This window comes from Cinclus cinclus, chromosome 4 (assembly GCF_963662255.1).
Source record: "Cinclus cinclus chromosome 4, bCinCin1.1, whole genome shotgun sequence".
NCBI lineage: Eukaryota > Metazoa > Chordata > Aves > Passeriformes > Cinclidae > Cinclus > Cinclus cinclus.
Window position 1 is genome coordinate 32,929,555 of NC_085049.1, and position 26,126 is coordinate 32,955,680.

General features: G+C 40.9%; 1 protein-coding gene across 1 annotated transcript; it reads left to right on the plus strand.

Annotated features, from left to right (window-relative positions):
• The first annotated feature begins 900 nt into the window (after window positions 1-900).
• Window positions 901-4,255, plus strand: FEZF1 (FEZ family zinc finger 1). The gene is made up of 4 exons (XM_062491062.1): window positions 901-2,212; window positions 2,382-2,516; window positions 2,820-2,952; window positions 3,540-4,255. Exons 1-4 carry the CDS (start codon window positions 1,415-1,417, stop codon window positions 3,842-3,844), a joined length of 1,371 nt encoding a protein of 456 aa, XP_062347046.1. The 5' UTR covers window positions 901-1,414; the 3' UTR covers window positions 3,845-4,255.
• The last annotated feature ends 21,871 nt before the right edge of the window (window positions 4,256-26,126 follow it).

The following is a 26,126-nucleotide window of genomic DNA, read 5'->3' on the forward strand; positions in this document are numbered from 1 at the left end:
GCTGCCCCTCTCATCTCCCCGACCACCCTCGCTTCGCTGAGAGGACGATCACCGGCTAGCGCTGCCCGCCCTGAGCAGGACCGCCAAGCTTCTCTTAAATACACGGTGATTGCATGTTTAGGTGCACATATACCTATAAACAGCGTGTGAGAGATATATTTCTTCCTGTATCTATGCCAACCCCGAATTTCTGGTATTTGTATTGTGCGTTTATTCTACAAGGACACAGAAGCTATATTTAGTGTATATGCAGGTTACGTATATATATATATATATATATATATATATATATACACACAAAAATATGTAAGTATATAAATAATGCTCAGATTTAAAAGGCACCCCTTCTTCCTACCTCCTTTTTCTTCTCTTCCCCTGCCCCAGGTTTTGAAACATCCTTTTGCTCCCAAGCACTCGTTCCATTTGGCCCGGGAGGTTCCTGCATCCCCACGTGCTGGTCTCGCCGTCTGCTTGTTGGAAGTCCCCCGCTTATTTGTCTACTGTGTTTTCCAAAAGCTCACCTCCACCTGACCTTGTTCTTTAAAGCAGTGAGCAGTCCCAGGAGCAGTCCCAGGAGCAGAGCAGCCATTTCCCTCCCTCCCTCAGACACACACACGTACGCACGCACAAAGAGAGCTCGGGCTGGAAAGTGGCAAGGAAACAAACAGCTTCCCCTCCAGCCGCTTCTTCTGCAGCACCTTGTTTGACAAACACCCTGGCGCTTGCCCTTGAATTGGGTTTTACATCCCTATTTAGCACTTGGACAATGATTTTAGATGATGTCATTTAAAGCCAAACAAGAAAATTGATCTCGGATTTGCTTGGCCTCTAAAGCCTGGTTAAGCAGATTGCAAATAATAATAATAAAAAGAGAGAGGGAGGGAGGCAGAGGGGAGAGAGGCGAGAAGGAGGGAGGGCCACCTCCTTCCCTGGGCGGGGGAGACGCGGGCGCCAATGAAAAGTAGGCGCTTGCTGGGGGGGAAAAACTTTTCCTGTTGACTGTTGGAAGCGAATTGAGCAATTATCTAGTTTACCTTCTCCTCTTGGAAGTTAACGATTGGCGAGATCTTGGCTGCGTTATTGACACAACACTTTCTATTGATAGAAATAAGTAGCGATTGTCCCGAGTCATTGGTGCGCCAAAGTAAACTGTGATGGGCTGGCATGAGTCCACTGGACTGAGAAGGCTGGTTCCGCCGGCGGAGGCTGTGGTAATGGTGGCGGCGGCGATGCTGGCCTCCCTCCTCGCAGATCAGTAACTAGAAAAGGGGCAGAGAAAGTGAAAGAGGGAGAGAGGGGAGAGAGAGGAAAAAAAAAAAGAAAAAAAAAAGAAAAAGAAAAAAAAAAAAAGAGAGGAAAAAAAAGAGGCGTCTACCAGAGCGGCTCAAACCGGGAGAACAAATGCAATTCAGCCATGGACAATAGTGGCAACCACACGGCGACCAAAATCCTAGCGACTCCTCCGTCCAGAGAAAGCCTGTCTGCCAGGAGCAACATGATCAGCACGCCCAAGCCGCTCGCCTTCTCCATTGAGCGCATCATGGCGCGGACTCCAGAGCCCCGCTCCATCCCCGTCCCGCAGCTTCTCCATGGCTCCGTGGCCAAAGGCGACCCCAAGCATCCGCTGCACCTCAACTCCTCCATACCCTGCATGATCCCCTTTGTCCCCGTGGCGTACGACACCCTGCCCAAAGCGGCGGTGGCTGGAGCGGAACCCAGGAAGGCTCACTTAGATTCCTCTTCCTCGCCCTCCTTTAGCTGCGGCGATCTCTTGAACTGTGCCCTGAGCTTGAAAGGAGATTTCCCCCGCGATGCCCTGCCCTTGCAGCAGTACAAACTGGTAAGACCCCGAGTGGTCAATCACTCCTCCTTCCACGCCATGGGAGCCCTGTGCTATTTCAACCGAGGCGACAGCCCCTGTCACCCGTCCTCCAGTGTCAACATCCACCCGGTGGCTTCTTATTTCCTCAGCTCTCCCTTGCACCCGCAGCCCAAAGCTTACCTGGCGGAGCGGAACAAGCTGGTGCTACCGACCGTGGACAAGTACTCGGCGGGGGTGGCCTTCAAGGACTTATCGCAGGTTCAGCTGCAGCACTACATGAAAGAAAGTGCTCAGATCCTCTCGGAAAAAATCGCCTATAAGACGTCGGAGTTCAGCCGCGGCTCCCCGAGCAGCAAGCCCAAAGTTTTCACGTGTGAAGTTTGTGGAAAGGCAAGTAGCGCCGTAGCCAGCCTCCCTTCCCCAGCCTCCTGTTCCCGTCCGCTTGCCCGCTGGATGTCTGTCGCTTGCTTGCTTGATTTTTAAACGACGGCTCCCACTCGGCACTCTCGCTTTCTAACCGCAATTTTATTTTATTTTATTGTCTGCTTTCTCTTTCAAGGTGTTCAATGCACATTATAACTTAACGCGCCATATGCCGGTGCACACGGGAGCCAGACCCTTTGTTTGCAAAGTTTGCGGGAAGGGCTTCAGACAGGCGAGCACGCTCTGCCGGCACAAGATCATCCACACCCAGGTGAGCCCATCCTCTGTCCCTTCCTCCCTGCCCAAGACACTCCGCTCATGTTTTTCGGGATGCTCGACGTTTGTCCGTCCGCTCCGTAACATCTGCGCGGGGGGCGGCCAATCTGCAGCCGCGGGTGAGGGAGATTTCCTTTGCCTCAAGGGCGGTAGGTACGGCGGGTGCCCCGCACCGGCATCTGCGAGCCGTGAGTTAAACACGCAGAACTTCACGAATCAGCTCGTATACCCCGCTAAACAGAACACAGACCCCGCAGGACAGCCAACAAGCCGTGACTCGGTGTTTGTTTCCCTTCAGGAAAAGCCACACAAGTGCAACCAGTGCGGCAAAGCTTTTAACCGGAGCTCGACTCTGAACACGCACACGCGAATACACGCCGGCTATAAACCATTTGTCTGTGAATTTTGTGGCAAAGGATTTCATCAGAAAGGTACCAGTCTCCAGCACCCTCTCTCTTCTCCGGCTTCCTCCTCTCCAAGCCGGGTCAAGTGTAGGGACAATTTGCGACAGGGAGGGTGGTGGGAAGTTAATTGTGTGTTCAAGTTTTATTATTAGATATTTGGGTTTAAGTTTGACTAGCCCCGACATGTCCCGACACGGAGCGGGGCTGAGGTCTCTGTCTGGGGGAAGGGAGGGGCAGTCATTTCGCTGGAAGCGACTGTTCTCCGCTCACCACAGCACGCCGCTTCCAGCGCGGTTCGGCAAACGAATTCACCTCTTATTTCCAACTCCAAACACAAGAATTTAGCAACTTTTGCCCCGCGTTGCTGTGAAGTCTAAAGCCAGGGGTCTTATTTCTGTAACTGTCGAGATTTTCGTTTATTTGATGTTTACCTTGTCCTCTGTTAAGTGACAGCCGCTGGGAGGATGGAGAGAAGGCGGGAGGTTTGCCGTCGTTTCATTCTAAAGCCAAACTCTGGTGATGGGGAAGAGTTTGGGGTTTTTTATCTTTTTCTCGTCTTTTCAGTGTCCGTCTTTCAAATCCAGGTCCATTTTCCTTTCTTGTCTCATTTCCAGGCAATTACAAAAACCACAAGCTGACTCACAGCGGGGAGAAGCAGTTCAAGTGCAATATCTGCAACAAGGCTTTTCACCAGGTGTACAATCTGACCTTCCACATGCACACCCACAACGACAAGAAGCCCTTCACCTGCCCCACCTGCGGCAAAGGCTTCTGCAGGAACTTTGACCTCAAGAAGCACGTCCGTAAGCTGCATGACAGCGCCCTGGGACTGCCCCAGCCCCCCGCCGAACTGGGGGGGCCCGACCCGCCGCCCCCGCCCGGGGCGCTGCTGCAGGGCCCGCCGCCGCTCCAGCCGTGAGGAGCGGCCGCCGGCCCCGCCGGTGCGAGCCCCACCGGCTCTTTGCATGCACCTGTTAAGCGGTTTTGTGTATTATGCTCTATATCGCCAATAATGTTAATAGGATCGGTTGTTTCCTATTTTTATTTTTAATTTTTCCTTTGTTCTTTACAGACTATTTTTCTGTTGTTGTTTCATCTCAGGTGGAGAGATAGTTAAAAAAAACCCACAAAAACAAAACCAAAAAACCAACAAAAACAAAAAAACAAAAAGCGCCAAGGCAATTTCTGCTGTATTTATTTGGGAATCTGTATTACCCGTGCCGGGAATGCTGCACCACTTTAATTATTTCGATGTATATATATTTCCCTTGTGTTGATCTTGCCCTACCTCCGCTGTCTGCCGGTTATCCCACCCTTCTTGGTTTCCTCCTCTCCCTCTCCCCCTGAATATCGTATCTATATCGACACAACTGTTCTCTATGTACGGATTTGGATTTCGCATTGATTCTTGCACGTGGAGAGAAAAAAAATTCGTTGACCCGATGGAAATAAATCTTTGCCAAGGAGTGTCTGCGGCGGCGTGGGCTGCGGCGCGGACAGACGGGCGGGCGGGCGGGGAGGGCGGCGTTGGCGCTGCCGCACGGCAAAGCTCTCCTCGCCCTTGCCAAGACACTGAAACAACCGCTAAAGACTTTAATTAAGAGGGGTAATTAGTTCGAATTGATCAAAGCAGGGTTGTTATGTTATTAGCTGCTCAACAGACTCTGCCAAGCCGAGCCTTGAAAGCGCAGCCTGCCCGTCGGTGGGCGCCTGAGGAGCGGTGGGAGGGGGCTTCTGCGATTATGCCGCTCCCGGGATAACCGAACCAGACACGGAAGATGGGTGGGTACCCCCCGGGAAGGGCAGGCAGGCCCGCTCCCTTCCCTCTGCTCTCTCAGGGCTATGCCCACAGCCCCCCTTTCGGGGCTTCCTCTCGGAGAGGACGGCCCTTGCTTCCCTCCGGGGCCCCACGGCCAGGCGGGGCGGTCCGGGGAGAAGAGGAGGGTGTCCCACGGGCGCTGGGGATTTGCCCCACTCGGGGCACATGTCAGGAGCGTCCGTGGGTCTGGCCCAGAGCGAGCCCTGCGAGAATGGGTGATGTGACATCCCAGGGCTCGCTCAGATCTTGTACACCCGGAGCCCCCCCAGGGTTTTGGCCTTTGGCGAGGAGCGAGGCGTCGTGGTTACAAATCGTAGCTAAGGCTTCACACCCAAAAAAAGGATGTCGCCTTGCAGGCGGCCCTCCCGCCGCCCCTCCTGGGACGTCCCCCGGGGTGCCCGCAGCCAGCAGGTGTGATCCTCAAGCGGGAGCCGGCGGAGCCAGGGAGCCCTGGTCACCACCGCTCGCCTTTCTAAGCGGCTGGCAGGGGAAGCGCGTCTCTCTCCTTTCACACGTGTCACATTACCGCGGTCATCTCCCGAGCCGGCGGCTCGGCGTGAAAAAAAGCAAAGCAACAGGTCAGATCCACAGCTCGGGCACACCCTGCGGCACCCCGGCAGGGCTCAGCCCCTCGAGGCGCCGCTTTTTTCCTGCTCCAGGGGAAAAGAGGCCGATGATTTGGATGGAGCGCTCTCCGTGCGCCCGCTGACATGCGCTGGCTGTGCAGCGGCGTGGGGCCTCTCTCTGGTGTCTCCCCTTCAGAAATCTTGGGGAAACAAGGAGCCGCACCACATTTTTGCCAGGGGACTGCAACAGTAGGGGCAGGAAGAAGGGGAGGTGTAGTGACCTTGAGGTGACCCCCGTGTAAGTTAGAAGTCGGGACGAAGAGGGGCAGGGAGAGGAGACTCCTGTAGAGATGTGGCGACTGAGCAGGTGTCCTTTGAGGATCCGTCCCTACGGATACTTCAGCTCTGCTTGGATCCGCTTGGGTCTAGAAGAGTGCAATTCAGGCTTCCACAGATAAATTTCTCCCAAATCAGGTGGCTGCAGTGTGTTGCTAGTTATAATGAAAAACTTTTGCAATATGTAATGACAGGTAAGGAGTCCAAGAGATCCCACTGGTTTGATGCAGGTGTGCCATTCCTCTGAGGCTCTGCTCGAAGGAAATATTTCAAAGCAGAAATCCAGCTTCCTTTCTTATGTCTAACTTGCTTTTCATATTGCTGAGCAAGTGTGATAGTGCAAGGTACTGAAGCTATACTTGGCCTTGCTAAATATCTTAATTTTGCAACTGTTTTAACCAGTTCAACACTATTCAAACACTGTAGAAATACTGGATTGGTCCCTAAAGTATTTTATATCATGACAAAGAGATACAAACATAAAATATAAGGTGAAGCAAAAGGAGAATATAATCTGGCCATTTTGTGATGAGCACATATCACCTTCAAATCAAACATATACACGAAGCCCGAAAATACTACTGGAGATTATGTGCACTGGTTACCCAGGTGTCTGTGCTCAATTTTGTTTCTTCTGATTGTTTCCTAAGTGTTGGGAGAAATGAACGCTCAGTTGTCCCCATGAAGAAGCTGTAAATTTTTCCCTTTTTGAATGGTTGAGGAGAGAGAATTAGCAGTGTTGCTTGACCACAGACCATTTACATATTTATAAACAATAACTGGGATTTTTTGCCTTTCCTCCTTCCTCCTGCAGTCACTGCATAATCTGGATTCTTCTATGTTTTCCTGATGAAGAACAATATTTTGCTAAGGAACACGCATGCAGGGGTGACCATGTTTTGATATGGAATGGAAATGAGGCACTCTAGCTTTATTCCAAGGTGAAGCAGAGAAAGCCAATGATGAGCATATAGATAAGCATTTTTCTTCCTAGGTGTCTCAGAGTAAACACTACAGATGTGGGACTTCACAGGGAGATGAGGATAGCTCATTTGTTATTTCACTATATAAAACCATGTTTGTGTCAAAGACTGGTATTAATTCATGTCTTGTAAGGCCTGCACAGAATTACCTTTCATTTCCTCTCTTTCAAGATTAATCTCAGGTCAAGTGAATTTCTAGTTAATGGCCAGAGGCAATTCAAAGCTGGTGAAATCATCATGAGAGACAAAAGCTATAGTATTATGTATATCCAAAGTAGAACTATTAACAGTTTCCTTACCACAGAAAAGATTTTAAATTTTAGTGGTCTTTTTAAAAATGTGAATAATTTTGATAGGAGAAGTGGAGCCATCTGTACCTAAAGGAAAGTTTATATGTTCTCATTTCTGTGTGCCAATCAGCATCATTGCCATATGATCTGTCTTCTATGTGACAACTGGTCAGCTTCATTTTACTAGTCCCTCATGGATGCTGAGAGGAGAAGTGCCTTGGTGTATATGGATCTGCTAAAATCCAAAGCTGCAGAGCTGAGAATTAGCATCCTGACAACAGTGAAGCCCACCTCCCACCAATCACAACAGCTTCACTTCCATGCTGAATGAAAGGCAGCCAAGTCTAGTGCCTATGGGACCCTGGACCAGACAGCCCTTGTAAAGGAGGAAATGTTGCCCTCTATCCTCATCCCCACCCAGAATTTCTCAGATAGGACTGAATTTCTTCTGTGCTTGTCAGATGCTACAGTTTTGTTAACATGTGCCAATACTAAAAGTGTCATATATCTGAAAGAGCTACCAGAATTACCACAGCTGTTGTATATTGCTGTAGAAATAAAATACAGCACAGCAGGATCTTCTCACAGCATCAAAATTCCTTCTGAAGCTGAAATGGTATTGACTTTGTTTTGCTGGTGCCTCATTCATGATCAGACACTTCTCAACAACAGAAAAAAACCCTCCCCCTTCCCCCTCCCCAGAAAAAAAACGACAAAGATATTAGTAATAATATCTGTAGGTTTTTGTTGGTGGGGGTTAGGGTGGCCAGATTCTGTTTCTGTTTAAAAAACAAACGAACAAACAAACATGCATGCCAAAATATAAACTAAATCCACAACTTTTTAATAGCTTCCAAAAATCATTCTGTGCCACATGGGAAGTTTATATAGAAATCCAGCATATCTCAAAATACCCAAAAATGAATACTGGACAGTATTTAGTCAAGGAAGTATTTAAAAAATATTATTTTATGATTTTCAATAATATTTTACTCCCAGTTGTTAAAAATACAGTGGTGAAAACAGAAAGATTAAACAAAATTCAACAAATTCCTCCAGAGACATCTAAAATGAAGGCATGTTGCTCACAGCTTAGTACCAGAATAATTTATTCGGGCAACGAGTAGTTAGAAAATGCTCCTAACTCTACACCTCCTCTGCCATGCTTAGAATGGGACAGTCACCATTTTGCTCTTTGGAGCCTGGAAAAGGAAAAAGGGACTTACTTTGCTCCTGGTGTTTCCACATGCTAACATCAAATAGTTATAACTCTATAATTATGTAAATCTTTCCACCCACTCTCTCTTTAGCTACTGGTTTGCTCAGGTGCCATCCCTATGGAGAGAGAATTCTGTTGTATCCTGCTGGCAATTGCAGTAGTAACTATTTAGTAGTAACTCCCACATTTTCCACAAAAGTAGTGGTAGTTCCAGCTCCTCACTCTGCTGGGTCCCCCTTCTCTTCCTGGCCCAAGGTTACAGGCTGGATGACTTTTGGATTTGCACAACCACTTAGGGGCTGTACAGCACACTGCGACCCTCTGCAACAGCTGGCTGGACTCACCCTTAGTCCTGTGAGTTTGCAGAAAGTCCTTTTGCTTCAATAATCTGCAACTCTTGATACAATATGAAATTTCTCTTTTAAAAAATTCTAGTTGCATTATGAAGTACAAGCTGTGTCTCTCTTTTGTCCTCCTTTAAAGCTCCAATGAAACTTATTTAATGTCTCCACTGTTCAGTCACTCAGTTGTAGTCAAATCCTTGCCTATTTGATTAGGCATGGTATTAAATCCAATCACCATGCCCAAGGAAATACAAAAAACTCCTCTCTTTTTGTGTTTGAAATGGCTGATATTTCACCTCCATTATTATGTGAATTCTAAAAAATCATCTTCATTTACCAATTAATTAAAATACATGGAAAATGCATTGCTTTTCTGATTTTTTAAAAAATAATTATATGAAAAATTAGTAAGTTTTATAGTAAGTTCTATTTTGTGTGGAAAATGGAAGAGTGATACTTCGCAAATGTAAGCCTGAGCAACTTATCTGCAGCAGTAGAGGTAAGTTTTTATTTTCAGGGATGGGATTATAAGATTTAGTTGCAGACTGACACAACATGAAAGAGAAACTTTGATTCACAGTATTTTATCTTATAGGGATTAAATACAACAGACGTCACAGAAAGAAACCTTCTCAAAGTATTGCTAAACCCCCTGCTAACCTCTTGATACTACCATGATACATCTGAAGAGTGTGTACCTCCACTTAAAAAACCTTGCCTAACACAGATTTTATAAAAATAACCTTGAACAAGAACTTGCTTTCTAAAGAGAAGTAGTGAAAAACTCTTGGATGATAAATAAGTTCAGGTAAATTTTTTTCTTAGCAAGCAAGTATTTAAGTAATGTCTGCTGAAGAAGTTAAAATCTGAACCACAATTTATTTAGAAAAATATTTAGCTTTATGTAAGAAGCACCTCAATAATTTGTGCTTTTTTCCCATGTGCACCAGAAAATCAGAAAGAAATGGAAATACTATTTTTAACCTAGTATATTTTAAAAGGAACAATATATTTCCTCTTAAAATGAGAAAATGAGATAAGTACGGGAATCACATTACCATTTGTTCTTTTTATTTGCCAGCAAACACATTAATCTGCATATCATAAACAAGAATATGCTTTTTAATACCACTTTTGGCTGCTTTAACTGAATACTAAAAGCTGAAGGCCAATGTTTGCTTATGCCCAGTAATGCTACTGCATTGCATAAGCAGTTCAAGAGAGACAGCGAACTTAATTTAGATGACATTTCCAAATTCATGGCATACATTTCAAATTTATCCAATTTGAAAAGACACAGTAGCACTGGCTAGAACTTTTAGGTAAAGACCAAAACAAATTCATAATTACTTCTGTGGGCAATGTGTAATTATTATGATTTCATATAATTAAGTCATAGCTGTTTTGATCTGCAAGTTCTAAGAAGCCGAGACACCCTTCCCTACAAACAGTGTTTCTTCTGTTCTTGTGGAGTGTGCTGCTTCTCACATACCTTTAGAAATGCAGTGTACAGTTACATTTTCTTTATAAAAATAGTGAAGTATATAAGGATTATAACTACAGCAGAGACTGAGTTATCCCAAAGCAAAACTGCCACAAGACAGGCAGCTGAGTCCTCATCAATGCAAACCTCATATTTCTTGAAAGAGCAATCAGCAATTGTTCTATATCCTGCCTCATGCTGAATGTTATTGCACTGCAGACTGACTTGTGAAAGTTACAGTGTGCAAAGAGCTACTTCAATTTGTGCAAGCAAAGGAGTACAATGCAGCCAATTTGCATTTACTAAATTTAACTTACATTTCTCTCTATACAAATTACAGAAAGTGTTACTCTATAGGATTTTATTTCTGAATTTTTTTTTGGTAGAAATTTCTTCCACAACAGCATTTATATATTGCTGTAGAAGTTTACAAGTAGATGCTGACAAGACATTAATATAAAGACTTGCTCCATTTGGAGGAATTTTCTTCAAACCAGAGATAACCAGCTTAAGGGCAAGGAAGAGACTGTTGGGTTGGGTTCCTGCCTGTGGGGTTCCTGCTCACATTCAAACACCCCTTCTTTTCATGCACTTTCAAGCACTTCGGGAGTGCCTGTCCTGTATTATTAAGTCAGAGTCTCTATCCCTGCTTTCCTTGGACTGCTTCTCTTAGCACGAATGTCAAAAAATTGTGAGATCAGGGAGGGAGTTAGACATTGGATGGGGGTCCCAAATCTGCAGCAAGTGATTAATTCTGTGACAGGTGTTCAGTATCTAGTTTGCAAGAGAAATGCCTTTTTAGAGGTGGCTTTATTACAAAATATCTTACTGCACTTAAGCAACTCATAGGCAGGTATAATTCATTTAATTTAAGGTGGGTGTAAAACATATCAGGAGCCTTCCCCAGACCCTAGATTTCTGATATTCCTGATTCTGGGATTTAAGTGTCAGAAAAGGAATGTTGGTTACTCAGAGTGGGGCTGCAACACTTTTGAAAGATCTTGGTTTCACCCTAGCAAGCAAATTAAAATAATTTCTGGAATTATGAGATTATTCTCTAAGCAGCATTCCTGCTTTCCCAGCCAGTATTTTGGTCATGTTCTTTGTACAAGCCATCTTCTTCTTTTACAGATCTCTTTGGGTTTTTTTTTTCATTTCCTAAGGAACATGCAGCACAACCTGTAAAATGTCCCACCTCCTTATCCAAAGTTTAGATACAGTTAACCCCTCACCCCTTTCTATAATCAAGTGGTTGCCTCATGCCACATGGAGTACTAGGTTATGAATAATTTTGTTTTCCAGATTTTTTTTCTTGTTAGCAAAGTTTAATTCAGAAAAATCTTGCTCAAGGCATGAGTCAAACCAGCCTGTCTACCGTGGGCAATGCTTATGACTCTGGATATCTTAATAGGAAGTAAATGAACATAAATGTCTATATTTTCTATACCATATGGTGATAGTGACCACGTTTTGCACAGTAATTTGGTGGTAAGGTTACTGATCCACATAGCCAGAAGCTGTACCCTGCTTTGTGTGGCTGACTCGCAACAGAAACACCTATATTGTAGGAGCCATCCTAGTCCTTTGGCCATGGAGTATGCTGAGTGAAAGCACTCTCCAAGCCCCCTAGTTTGCTTTGCAGCTGACATGAAAACACTGATGTGGCTGGCAGAACAGTGAGCAAAAAGGACTCCCTCCCCTGCCCTCTTGGGTCAGGAGATCAGAGGGAGCAGAGCTGCTGTTCTAGTTGGGTGCTGTGGAGCACACATACAGCTTTGGAAGCAGGGATGAAACCCCTGTCCTGCTGCCTGTGAGTATATGGTGTAATCACTGGCAGCTCTGTGTCTTTCGTTCCTGGCTGCACAGAGTCTCATTTTAGAGAGAGGAAAAATAATGGCACGTAAAATACTGTGTGACTTTCATGTTTTCAGCTTTTCCCTTGGATCAGAGTATAGTCCATCTTGTGTTGTGCAGATTAAGGACTTCTTCTGCTGAATTCTTATAACTGTTAGATTTCATTGTCAAACATAATTTTTTCTTGCCCCTGGTAGATTTTGAGGAACCTAGAATTCCCATCTTGAACTCCCAATGAAGGCTGGAATGACTTTTTCTGGAGCGCATGGTTGTGTCTGTATTCTACTGTGAAGACTTTCCAGCCTAGCAAAGTGCCCTGGGCAAAGTGCCTGGGCAAGCTGTACCTGCTGCAGGTCATAACAAAAGGGTTTGTAACAGCAAAATAGTTGTTATTTATAATAGCTTGCACAGCTGAAGGAACAGAAAAGTTCTGGATTCTTCAGTGCAGAAAAATTAGGGGCATAGGAGACTTCTCCCATGTCTTAAAAAAATATCCAAAAATTAATTTGATTTTATTGAATAGTTAAAACTTTACAACTGTTTGGGATAATCAGGAAACCTGTTCTTGGTTTGCTTTCAAAAAGTATCTCCCTTGAAGAGGAATTTTTTTGGATACCTGCATCTTTCCATCAAAAATTAGTATTTGAAAATAACAGTACTGGGGTATAATTGTATTTACCCAGTGTGGTTTAGCATAAGAAAATATAACTATATCCACTTCCCCTTATTTCCCACTGAATGTATGATACTTTGGATTTTATGAATTTGTATAAAAGAGAATGCTTCTTGCTTTATACATTAAACATTTGCAACAAGTGCAGAGAACCTTCTTCACACTTGGATGCCTACGAATTTCTTCAAATCTTTGAGAGCCACCATACCCTTGTATGCACCCTTGGGAAGCCAAGAGAAATCTCACAGTGATCTCAAGACAGCTGGGGCTGGATCGGATGTGAAGCTGAGAGCGAGATGAGCTGGTGGTGATGACTGCAGACACACTCCTGCTCTCTTCCTTGCACTGAGCAACCTGAATTAGCTGGCAGCCCATGTGCCAGGCTAAACTCTCTGTAAGGCATCTGACACCTCCTCAATGAGGCAGCTGCACTTGTAGGCTGCGTGCTGCCCTCACAATGAAGAACTGTATTTGGAGACCTTGATCTCAAGCACTGAGGCTTCTGCCAGGCGGTGGTACTGAAAAGGCAATGTAAAATGATATTTTGCTGATCCCACTGAGGGTTTCTGGGCCTTGGGAGAGGAGGTTTTTTTTTTGTTGAAGATTGCCTTTTTATTTTTTCCCTGAGATTGGAATTTAAATCCTATTAAATGGAATGAAAAATTGAATGGAATGAAAAACCAACCTCAACCCTTCTCTCCTTTGAACCCCACCTAGCTGGACAAAAAATTTTTGGAAGAAAATTGTCCTGTGTTACCAGGAACCTAAAAAGTTAAAAATGGTTTAGGATACTTCAGTATGCTCAGTTTATAACTAATCATTTTCCATTTCCAAAGGGCTTTCCAAGTTGTTGGGAACACCATATCCAAATTGATCCGGATGTTCTCAAGTAGCTTATAGTTTTACTCTGTTACTCTTTCTAAAAAAATCTGGTGACACATTGAAGTATTCTGTGTTATTGCAAAATGAATTTTTCAGAATGAGCAGCAGAATATCTTCACAATTTAGAAACAGATTTTTTTAATCCCCTTCTCAAATTATATATAATCCTGAAAACTGCTGTGCAGTTTTTAATAAAGTAACTTACTTTTATTAAAAGTTCAGAGAGGTTTAATTTTGCCACCAACTACAACTGAATCAATGTGAGACATGGATATTTGAAAGATGATAATATGGAAATGATGAAATATTATCAACTTTGGTATATAATTGTTTAGGGAACGTGTTATGTTAAAATCAAAATTATAAGCACTTTGAAGATAGAAAAAGAGGAAGGTGAAAGTGTGTCTCAAAAATTTAATATTTCTTTTATATTGGTAAAAATCACAGAATAATTTAAGTTGGTCAAGGATCGCCAAGCCCAGCTCTTAAATGAATGGCCCATACTGTGGTTGAACCCACAACCTTGGCATTATTATCGTTGTGCTGTGTCCAACTGAGCTAAAACCATCATCAACAATTGTGGGTATAATAAGTAAGGGACGCAGTGCTTCCCACCCATAAAGTGTTACCATTTAGTCTACTTCAGAATGTGCTGGCGAATAAATATTTATGGTTAATCCTGCATTTTTGGGGTTAGTAGTCTAATCTCTTCAGTAGATATGTGGTCAGTGTCATTCCATTGCAGATGTACCATGCAATCAACCTCATACTCACAGTGGGATACTGCTGCTAATTGCTACAGTTGTAGCTCAGAACAAGGTAGCAGCTTCTTAGTGAAACAGAAACAAATTAATATTAAATGAATCAATTGCAAGAAAATCCTGGTTCTACAACTGTCTGTTGCTTTTATAGTTCATCAATTCTAATAACACCATAAAGGAATTACTAATTTTATTGGGGCATATAGTACATGCTATTATCCAGTAAAAGGGAGTGTTTGAAACGTGAGCTGATCCTTAGGAATCTAACTCAGGTCATCTTTGAGCTTTCTGCTGAAAAATTCCTCAGTATTCCAGGTTTTTTTGGTGTGCACTGTCAAGACTCAGCCCCCATGTGATCCTTGGGAGTAAGTATTATTTCCTTTCATTTAGTTTCTTTGCTTTCCCAAGACAGGAGATTTTCCTGGTCTTTGACATAAAGAAATATGTGAGAATTCAGTATCTATGAGTTGAGAAGCTATTTTGCTATTGGTTCCTTCTGACCTGAACCTTCATCACACCAGTAAAGGAACCTGTTGTCAAGGAAGACAGATGGAATCCAACACCATGGGTTGATTTTTAAATCCCAATCTGACCCCTAATGTTATCATTTTCTATTTGTCCATATTAAAGACAAAAGTGGGTCATAACAAGATATCCTTGAATTAGAGACTCTCTTAATTAAGAGGAGCATGCTCCTCATGATGATGAGCTGGGGGACTAGAGCACCTGTTCTAGCTATAAAACTGTAATACAAAACAGACCCCTCCCTGCTTTGAAGGAACAGTCTGTGTTAGGCTTTTGCACTGGAATTACACAGATCATGTCTAAGACTGTAGCTAGGCAGAAAGAAACTTGGCATGTAAAACTAGACACAGGAGAAAATCTTCATTGTTAAAGTTACTGACAGATGCTGTCATCTCAGTGAAATCCAATTGAACAAAACCTTTGCTTGATGATTTAGATGTGAAGGGCAGAGGTTTAAGCAATTGTTTTCTGTGGCTGGTAATTGAAAGCAAACAGTGAAAATTCAGCAGGAGGTTTTTGGGAAAACCCAAGATTACAAACTTGTTTTTTCATAATTTCTCTTTACATAAGTAGGTAATTCTTAACTCCCCAGCTCCTTTCTCCCTCACACACACATGCAGAGGAAAAAAAGTACTTTGTATATACTCATTCAAGTCTGTAGCCATACAGTAATTTCTGGATGCTTGGTCTGGAGCTTTGTGCATTCCCGTAGAGACCTGTGTCTTACTACCCAGCCTGAGTGCCTGGTTCTGTCAGGCTGTCTTGCACATGAGCCCTTGGCTTGCATGAATTCCTCCTTCTCAATGTTGTATCAGAATGGAAACTGTTCATAAATGCCACTGTCATAGAGCCTCCTTTAGCAAAAGAAAAGCTCTGTACAGGTTGTGTACAGAACTGTGAATACTGGCTAGCTCCAAAATAGTTAAATAGATCTGGGGGAATCTTTTTGGACTCTGAAACTCAGTTGTTAGTCCAGTCACTAGCATGGTTTAGTGAGGGCCAGAAAAGCAATTCCCAAGCATAGTTAAGGATTAGTATTTATCAGTATTTATTCCCACTGGGCAGGTTGTATGCAGCTATTCTATTTTTGGAGAGTAAAGAAATTTAATAATATAAATAAAAGCTGGGGGGTTTTTTGTTTGTTTTTCTTGCCCATTAGGTTAAGTGCTTGCAAAGGAGTCCAGTGCATGTTTTATTGACTAATATAGAGGCAGCCAATGTGCATGCTTGTGCTTATGCAATTTAGGTGGTGTTTGTATGGAAGGGTTGGATGCATTGCACAACTACAGGAAAGAATCCTGTGCTGGGTGCATAGAGCATGCCCAAGGCTGCAGTCCCTATTTTTCTGAGGCGTGCTGAAGGGAAGACTGGGTGGAAATTTAAAGAAGTAGCAAGCAGCTAGGACATCTTCAACAATATGGTCCACTCAGACAGAGGACCATGTTCTTGATGCTATTGTTGTGATAACACAAGCCTGAAGCAGCTTCTAGAAGATTTTTATATTTATTTTTCAGTGCCTTCACTTCTCAGTATTTAGTGTTGCTAATTCTATAAAAAGTGATGGGCCTGACTTAACATACTATCCTGGGTCAAAGTGCTTGCAGCGAGGAAAAACAACTTAGAAATATTCAAACTAAATAAGTGTAACAAGCAAGACTTCAAAATACGCTAATTTTTTGGAGTATTTTGTCCAACAGACACAGAAAATAATTTCAAAGCAGTCTTTCCGGTGCTTTGTCTAACATTAATCTTTCCTAGTACAAACTGTTCACAGTCTAATTGTCCAGACTCCTCTAAAAGTCACTGAAGAGAAATAAACATTTCTAGAGCATAATCCATCTCCTCTAAAACTGATCTCAGTAACTTTGCTTTAGATGTGCTTTTCTTTTTTATTTTTTTTAATTGTGTATAGAAGGAGTAATGATAATCACCTGGGTTACACACCTATAGTTGAAAGAACCCATTGTTAAACTGGCTGAATAACACCTTCCTGTGGTAGGCACATGGTCACATGCACCAGTTACCTAATTCCACCCCCATACTATGCATTCTTCAGGAAACAGATGACATTCAGAAATGTTATGACTAATTATTCTTGCTAATAACAGCAATACCCTCTGTTTTAATTTCTTTTTTCTTCCAGCTGTGAGATGTCCTTTACCAGTTTTAGCAAACACATCAAACTTTATGTGCTCTGTTTGCAAGCATGTCCTCTTGTATGAAAAACCAGACATTTCTTTTGGTAGAATTTTTTTTCTGTGCCTTCTGGGTTGTATACCTTCATAATCAAACTTTCCACAATGTAATACTCTCATGGCATGAGCTAAACTTTATCTACCTTATTCTCAACAGATGCATCTTCTTTTCATTTCAACATCCACTTTAAATGTCTTTTATTTTTTTTCCCTAAATCTGTTTAGATATTTGCATATGCTTTATCACAAAGAAGTTCCTTGTGCTTTTGATCTATTTTTCTGTTTGTCTGTGCGGGGTGCAAATGTAAAATGTTTTGCTTTGTATTACTTTATACATAGGTTCCCTAATGATATGTTTCTTTCCTGCATGATGTAGCACACATCTGATAAAAAATCTGCAATGTCTTTGCTACTTGGTTCTGTTTTTATATTAAAATGTCTGGTGCCATACTGCTGCATTTTGTGTGTGCATAATTATTTGCAGGTACTAACCCTCTGTTTATATTATGTATTCACCTGGTGCTAGTGAGTGTTTCTCTCTGCTCTTCTGAATATCTTGTTGTGGCTTTCCAATGATTATTTTTTCTAATATGAAATTGTCCCATGATATTGATTTCTTTTGTATTCTTTTGAGTGTCACTCTCCTGTGTTCTTTATCATCACCATGTCACATTTATCAGTGAAATAGCTATCTTGTTTTAGTAAGTATAACTGGGTTACCCACTCACTAGCTGCCTCTGTGGATTCCTGTTTCTGTCATACAAAACACTTCTTTGTATGAAGGGCCCTTTTCTTGACAAAACAATAAGACTCAAACTACATAAACAACCTATCTGGTTTTTCCCTCTCTGCTTCAGTGAGCTTGCCACTTGAGCCCCTTGCTCTGCCAATATCTCTGTCTTTTTGCCCAGCACTCTTCAGAAATGAGCAGCTTCCTGGATTGCAGACCACCTACTTGCGGTAGATCCTGCCAAGATTAACATCATTAACTCTTTCCACTTCGTGTCTCTTCAGCTTCTGTTTTCTTATGTCCTTGAAGAACACATTGCTGGCACTAGTCTGCACAAGAGCCATGGCCAGTTCATTTTTCTTTTCTACTGATACTACAACATCTTGATGACATCACTTGGAGCAATGGAATGTTGCAGATGGATACTCTGAAAGGCCTGTGAATAATCAGCAATTTGAATATCGTAGAACTGTCAATTCATGAAGGTTGGAAAGATCTGCAAGATCACTCAGTCCAACAGCTGAAAACATGTTTTCTTGGACTTTGGTTCATGCCTTGGTTAATACTTCAGGGCTTGAACTCCTAGTGAGCCCAAAGTCTCAGCTTATCCTTACCACCCACATGTCAGGCATCTTCTACACTTGCCTTGGAAAGGGTCAGCTAGCTTCCCACCTGGGAAAGGTAAAATATGGGGGTATCCTGATCATTACTGAGCTTTTCCACTATAGTTAACATGGATGCAAAATGGCCCAGATCATTTCTCTAAACTTAGACTGTCATATGGCACCTAGAGGTGGTTACTACTTTGAGGGTGGTTACTAAAACAATATCAGAAATATCCTTTAACAAAAAGTGAGCAAAGCAGTGTCTTACAGGCAGAATAATACAAAATCTAAGCAGAGACAGTAATTTACTAGTAACTTCATAACCACAATTACACACAAAGTACGTGTGACAAAAAAGGAGGCTGTGGAGGTTTATGCATAGGATACTTGCAGAATAATTCAGCATTGGCATGCAACTTTTCTCTTTGCTCCATGACTCCATTTCTTATTTAAAATAATTTTTATTAAAAAAATATGACACAATGCAGAATTTGTGTGGAACACAAGTAAATGATTGGTAAGATGTGAGAGCTAAATCATGGGTATGTTGTCAGGACACTGCTTAGGCAAATGTAGTTGTTTGAATATGGGAGGTAAAAGAGTAATTTTGAGTTTGGTTTCTTTTTGTGTAATGTTAATAGCTTCTGGTTTAATTGTGAATTAAGAATAATATGACCAACAAAGGTTGGTCCCTAATAAACAGGGAAAATAAAGGGCTTAAGTGAGATTAATTAGCCCATGGAAAACGAGTGTGGCTGTCAGACTTCTGTCCTACGGGTAGTACATCTGTTAATTAAATCCCACATAGTTAACCAGAATGGCAGCACTGGAGTGTGTGCTGGGTCTGATGTGCCCTGCCAGGATGTCTGCTCCCAGAGAAGCTGTTTTGGGCTGGATGCTAGATAGTTGAAGTGGCTTGGAAAGATGCTGTGGTGGCAGGAGTTTTCTTCCTCTGTGTGAAGAAAAGAGAAATGTTGCTCCTAGCTGCTATTTTTCATCTCTAATAAAGCTCTGGCTAGTAATGATTGCTATTTGTATTTCCCAGAGCCAGAAAGGCAGCTCATGCTCTTTTCACAGGCTCCAAGATTTCCTCACCAATTTTTTCAGGTTCAAACAGAACATGTAACACCAGAAATGTCATGTGGTAATAGAATAACAGTAATGTGCAGGGAAGAAATGACAGAAGAGCATAAAGTAAAATGAAAAAGTTAAAGGCTTGGGGATTTTTATAGTTAGTTGCAATGACTGATGTTATTAGATAGAAATTATAAAAGATCACTTCCTTAAAATGATAACTGAATGTTAATGAATAGTGCTGTCCTTACATATTTATAGGACTGAGCTTCCTTCCATGCTGTTCTTCTAGAATGGAAATGAAGAAAACCAGACCATGACACATATTAGTTTTAGTGATTGGGTTCAGTTCCTGAGTCAAGAACCCCAGTTACATGAAATATTCATCTCCTCAAAGAGAAGGGTTTGACCTTAAAAGCAGGTCTCAAATGGAGTCAAGATTGTGTGGAAATCTTAACATCCAGGACTGGGCAAGTGGCTTTCTCACAGTAGAGAAAGAAATCTTGTGGAATTTAAAGTTGAAAGTTACTTCTGAAGAAGATAAGAAATCAGTCTCATTATAAATTTGTGAACTGGCAGTAGATGATCAAGATATATTGGATAATCCTTTAAATCTTAGACATCAGAAGAGCAATTCAGAGGCCAGCTCAGGACTCAGAGAAGTTTGGACTTTGAAAGCAGGAAAAGAGACAGGTGGCAGAAGGGAAGGAAGATTTGTAGATGAAAGCCACCTCTACCTAGGCTTTTACATAGAAGTAATCTTTCTTATAAATTAAGTGAGACCTTTGGATATGTAGCCACTTTGGATATCTGCCACTGTTTGTGGCAGTGACAGTAGCTTCAATCATGCTGCATATCTGAACATCTAAGTGACAGTACATACATGTGTATGCACAGAGAAGCTCTGTCACAGGCACTTGGTAAACGGGATGTATCTGGGAAGTGTCAGCCCTGCTTTACACATTAAGCAGTTGATTTGCAGCTGCACAATAAATACAGCACAACCTAAGGGCTATTCTACTGCACGTATACACAATGTGTGTGCAGAGCACACATTGCTGAGTCTACTCCTCCGAGACCTAAAAATGCAGCCTCTGCAATTACTTACTTAATAGTACCTAGGTACTTTACCTAGTACCCTAATTTTGGATGAGAACATTCACAAAGCTGTTCTGTCCTTGCTTCCCAATTCTCTCCCAAGACAGAACTGTGCCCCTCATCTGTCCAAACCCCAATGTTGTACCACAATTATCTTCTTATAGACAGAAATATTACAGATATAATTATATGTGGCTAAAATGCTTTTTTTGCAGTTGTAGAACCTGAATGGATGGTTCTGTACATCATTCATGCCACTGTAGCACCTGGGAGGTTTAGTCACGAGCCATGTCATCCTCCCTTTCCCTTGCAGGACTCAGCCCTGCCTTATGCACTTTACTGTCCCAAGAGGAGATGGGAAACAAGAAATGGATATTTACTGTAATCTACTGTTGCCCAGTACACTGTCTATTATTATCTGGTACATTGTACATGACTCCAACCACTGTCTGAAGCTTGTAAAATCCCCAAGAACTGGACAACTATTCAAACTACAGTTTTGTTTGTTTACACTCCAGAGCAGAGTTTAAAAGTTCACTATTAAAGTATTTAAGACTATTGGAGAATCACTAGTCAGTAATTACTAACAATAAGCAATAGCTGATTTAGGGTAAGTATCAAAGTTGCATAGCCCTTAAAAAATTGCCCGTTATTTGCTATGATTTGTATGGATGCCTTTCTTTTTTTAAACAAGCAAATGCATATGGAGCTTCCAGGATTGGGCCAGAAACAAAATTTATCTTAAAAAACATTATTCATTCATGTTCAGGAGCTGGGTCCTGCAATATGATAACATAACCTTTTCCTCACTGAAAGAAGATACTCTGTAAGCACTGAGAAAAAAAATAGGTAGTTTGAATAACTGTCATTATCAAATAGCAGAGTCAAAGCCTCTCTAAGAAATTCACTGCAATTTTTATAAACAAGTCCGGATTTTTAAGAAAAGACATGCACTCCAAAAAAAAAAAAAAAAACCAAAAACAAACCAAAATAAAATAAATATTTTTTCCCAGATTATTTCTCCAGAATTCAAAATCTCATTAGAGAATTGTTTTGAGCTAAGGTTAAAAAAAAATTTGGTGCCATCAAGTGGAAATATTCTGTATTGCTGAGAAGAGCTGGCAAAGTGGCAGCACATGGATTTCGTTAGATATACATACCAGCACTTTCAACTATTGCAATGGAAATGTTTTCCCCACCATATCCTGGTTGAAAACTAGCAAGAAATCCCATATGTCAGCATGTTTTGAGAACTAGCATCCTTCTCTCTTGCACATGGAGAAAATATTTTGGTTTTTGATAAATCCCATCTATGTCTGTCACTAAAGAATATTCATAATTATCTTGCTAGAGATGTAGCTGTGTGCTGCTGGCAAGAATTTTGCCTATTGCCAAATCCTCATTCCAGAGCATAGTGGTCCCTTTGAGGGAGCTCTTCACCGGAGCCAGCCAGCAGCCAATGCTATGTGTTGAATTTGTTCCAATGTGCAGAGATTAGAGGCACATTCCTTTGTATTTCTAAATTTCTCAAGTAATTACTTTTTTTTTTTTTTTAAGGCAGGATAACCTGACAGAGTTGAAATTCACTCTGACAAGTCTTTTTGCAGTGGTCCTTTGTGTTTTACCACTTTTCTTGGAGTATCCTGCTTTCACACTGGAATTGGCAGAGCATGACATCCCTTGGAGATGGGTAAATCTTGACACTGCCTCAGGTGCTTGTTCCCTGAAAGTCAATTAAATTCCTTGGCTTTATGCTGGGGAGGAATTGCATGGAATAAACTTCAGTTCAACATAGTCAGAGGTTTCTGAGACCTGTCACTTAAATAGTACATTTCCTGCCTTCTGGAGACGCCTTCTTCAATATTAAGACATCTGGATTAACCTGAATAACTCAGATTTGGTGTTATTTTTAGTGAGATTTTCCATGTCTAGCTCAAATTTTTTAAAACTCAAACATTTACATATTTATTACTCTAAAAACCTTTATTTGTAAAATGAAGTAATTTTATTTTGGAATGGAAATAATAATTCAAAATAAACAAAGAAATTTAATGTTTGGTGAAGCAAGATTATTTCAAATCGAGTTATCAAAATCTTTGAACTATTTTGATGAGGTAACATTGGAAAAATATTGGAAAACCCATCACTTTGGTAATTTCTTTTTTTCCCTTCTATTTCTGAAGAGCTGTTACACCAAAATATGTTTTTTCTGTTATATGTAGGAAGACCACTCTTGTCAGTATACACATATAAAGTACAAGTATTATGATGAACCTTTTCCAGCCTAAATGATTCTTTGATTCTGTTATTATCTACCACGATTTCCCTCAGGAAAGCAAAAATGGAGGATTGTGTTACTTTAGTAAAATTCAGAAGATGGACTCTCTGTATGAACACACTGTACATATACATACATACATATGCATGTATTTATTAAAAAAAGTACTCTCCGCAGTTTCTCAAGTCTGGCAAAGTACTCTCCTAAAGAATTATAATACTCAGTAGACTAAAATATTATATTATAATCTCTTTTGGAAAACAAACTCTAGTGCCATGTTTTCGTCCCTTCAGGTACATAGTGAAAGAGTCCCACTGGTACTTGTCACCAGGTGTCACTGATGCTTTGACACTGTAAGGTTTGGCTACTGCTTTTTTTTTTTTTTTTCCTCCATGGTCATTATGGAGAAATGAACAAATTCTCCATGATCATTATGTAAATGTATAAAGCACTCTGCATGAGGGCTGGAAACCAGAGCAGAGTTCTAGATCAGCAGTTGCCAAGATCCTGTCATGCTCCTGTGCCACTTCCCACCTGCTGCTTTGTCTCCTTGCACAGAGCTCTGGGGAGAGGGATGCTCTGGAGCTCTATTGCAGTAGTTTACCAGAAAAAGAAACTCCTCAAACAAAGGTTATTTTCAAAGGGGCTGTTTCTATACATTTGAAGGGTTTTAGAAGACCACTACATTTCAAAGTGGTTAAAACAACGCAGATAAAACAGAATTGGGTCCCTTGGATCTCAAGGGAACAGCATGACTGTACTTGAAACACGAATCTATTGAAGCATTTTTGAGTGTTGTATCTGGAGGAGAGATTAACTATAATGTATCTGTAGGTATTTCAGGAAAAAGAGCAGATAGGACATGGTTAAATGTTTCAAAGAGCTCATATGAAGCATGTTTAACTGTGTATTTGTTATATATCCTTGCCTTCAGTGTCTTACGGATTGAAGTCTCCAGGGATATTGCTGTAAGGAAAGCAATGTAGATGTATGCATAAATGTAAAGGTTTTTTACGCATACAGTAACAAATATGTAAACTGCTAAGTCCTCTCATCAGAAGAACACTGCACTCTTGTTAAAAAGAATAATGAAGTTTATTGTTTAATTCTTTGGAAATGTGTTTTGGTTTCTAATATTTGAAAGAGAAACAAAAAATGGTTCCTGAGAATTTTTTTTACTTTCTATTGCCCATTAACAAGTGGAGTTGCATTCTGCAACTTGATTTTGATTGTTTAGTAGAAAATTATTTCCTTGTAAGTCAGTTAATTCATGCTGTTGTTCTCCATCTTAATCTCCCTAATAAGTGAACACTTGCTTCTATTTTACTGAATGAAGTCAAAGGCACTAGTAATTGGAATTCTATATCTATGTTAAAACAGTACCCCAGTCACTAAAAATTGCTGAGGTCACTCAAAGTTTAATAAACCTAAATAAACAATATTTAATTTGTGAACTCAAAGGTAGCCTCATTTCACTCTCATGTCCTTCTTTTAAATAATAAAATGATAAGCATTTACATTTTCTCATTAAAGAGCTACTCAGAACCAACCTATTTAAGTCATGCTGGGACCTCAAGGGCTATTTGTTTTTGTTTGAAGGTTTCTTCATCTTTATTTTTTTTTAATTTTTAATTTCATTGTAGTCGTTTTAGTTTTCTGTTTTGTTTTGTTCTTTCTATTCAGTAATTGAAATCAAGGTAACAGTTTAATGGTAGACTTTTATTGCTATGGACCTATTTGTTACCTTATCATATGGGATGGACAAAGCCAGGACACAAAGATTTGATTTCATAGACACAATATAAAGCTTTAAATCCTTTCATTCTTATTAAACAACTTAAGTGGCACAGTCGGTTTCAGTATGCTTTTTATTCTTCAAATGCATCCACAGGAAGTAGTTTAGAAGCTTTCCCAAAGAAGATGAAGACACTGAGTATAAGTATGTATACATGTATGTGGTTATATGTGAACAACATGTGTTCAATATAGTCATGCAATCATTTTTTCTATAGTGTTTTTAACCACAACAGATTTAAACCTAAATATTTAAAATGTCACAATTACATGACTATTCAGGATCTCACCCTAATGTATATTAGTTTACAGTTAACAATGGTGTCAGAACTCTTACTGTAGCACCCAGAAAGTTACCTAGAAGTGATTTGAAAGCCAGCTGGCCTTTTGATATACTGTTACTCTCATCACCTGCAGGAGTACATTGAGGATCTATTCTGGGACATCTGGTTGTTGCTCTTGGGTAAAATTTTTCTTACATCCTGTGTTTCAGGACCTGCTCCAACATGTACTTCTCAATGGATGTTAAAACCAACCATACTGAGACAATAGTTTAACATGCTTTTTTATTATTTTTTAAATTTTTCTTTCTTTATTTTTTTTTTTAATCAGGAATTGTGGCTTAAGCAGATATCTCCTTGTACTCTTCCCGTCCCTATACCACCTCCTTCTTGTGTCCTCTGTTTAACTTGTACTAAACAATGAGTATTCTTATTAAAGAAATAGCTATTTTAATTTAGGAAGCTCAGTTCTGTTTTCTTTCATGGTTTAGAGAGAGTTTTGCTAGTCTAGAACCTGTCACTATGCATGTTACATATTTTCTACTATTTTCATGGTTTTGTTCAAACAATTTTTCTATCTCTGATTTTAAAAGTCCATAAAGAATCAAGAACTCTTTAAAAAAAAACATTAGTGAAGGAGTCCTGAACATCTGATCTGGCACTGGTCTGAATGTAAATTTTGGAATGGACCACAGTTCAGTGCCACTTTTATCAGTTTTAAAATATGAGCAATACACATTCTCCTACAGCCAAATTGATAAAGACACTAATGGTACAAAAAATGGAAAAAATATTGAGGCTTTCTGCGATTTTTTTCAGAAGAAGTTCAGCTCTTTTTGACAAACATCACTTGCAGATCTAGGGCAGTGATAGGTGTTATTTGCTGAAGGAGCCTAAGAAGCAGGGTTGCACTTTTAACACAACATAATTGTTTTAATGATCTCTTTAAGCAGTAATCCTTGATTCTCTCAAAACAAGGCCTCAACTTTGATTTTATTCATTCCATGGATCCATAATTAGTGGTAGATTGTCATTGACTTGAATGCCCAACTGGTGTGAGCATCAGTAAGTCTAATTAATACATTCAATAAAGATTTTTATGAAAGTGTGTCAGGTTAATTTAGCTGAGCTGCTGTGGTTTCTTGCGGTGAACCTGGTACTTGTCTTCTAATCAGCCAATTCACTAATTTGCTGACTAATCTGACATCACAGGCTGTAATTTACTGTGTTTAGGTTTGTTTACAGAGCCATTTAAAAATACTTACATGGTGTCTTAAGGATAATGAGAATGACTTAAAAAGCATCTCAATTTGATGCAGCAGTCTGAGTATGCGCTGTGACTGCAAAAGACAAAGTTTTACAGGGAACAGGAACATAAATGATGCTACTGTGAATTCTAGTGTTTATGAAT

Bases quoted from the DNA above. Each gene is read 5' to 3' on its own strand.
- FEZF1 (XM_062491062.1), top strand. From the start codon at position 1,415: ATGGACAATAGTGGCAACCACACGGCGACCAAAATCCTAGCGACTCCT. The intron at 2,213-2,381 runs GCAAGTAGCGCC...TTCTCTTTCAAG, and splicing joins CGTGTGAAGTTTGTGGAAAG to GTGTTCAATGCACATTATAA. The intron at 2,953-3,539 runs GTACCAGTCTCC...TCTCATTTCCAG, and splicing joins CAAAGGATTTCATCAGAAAG to GCAATTACAAAAACCACAAG.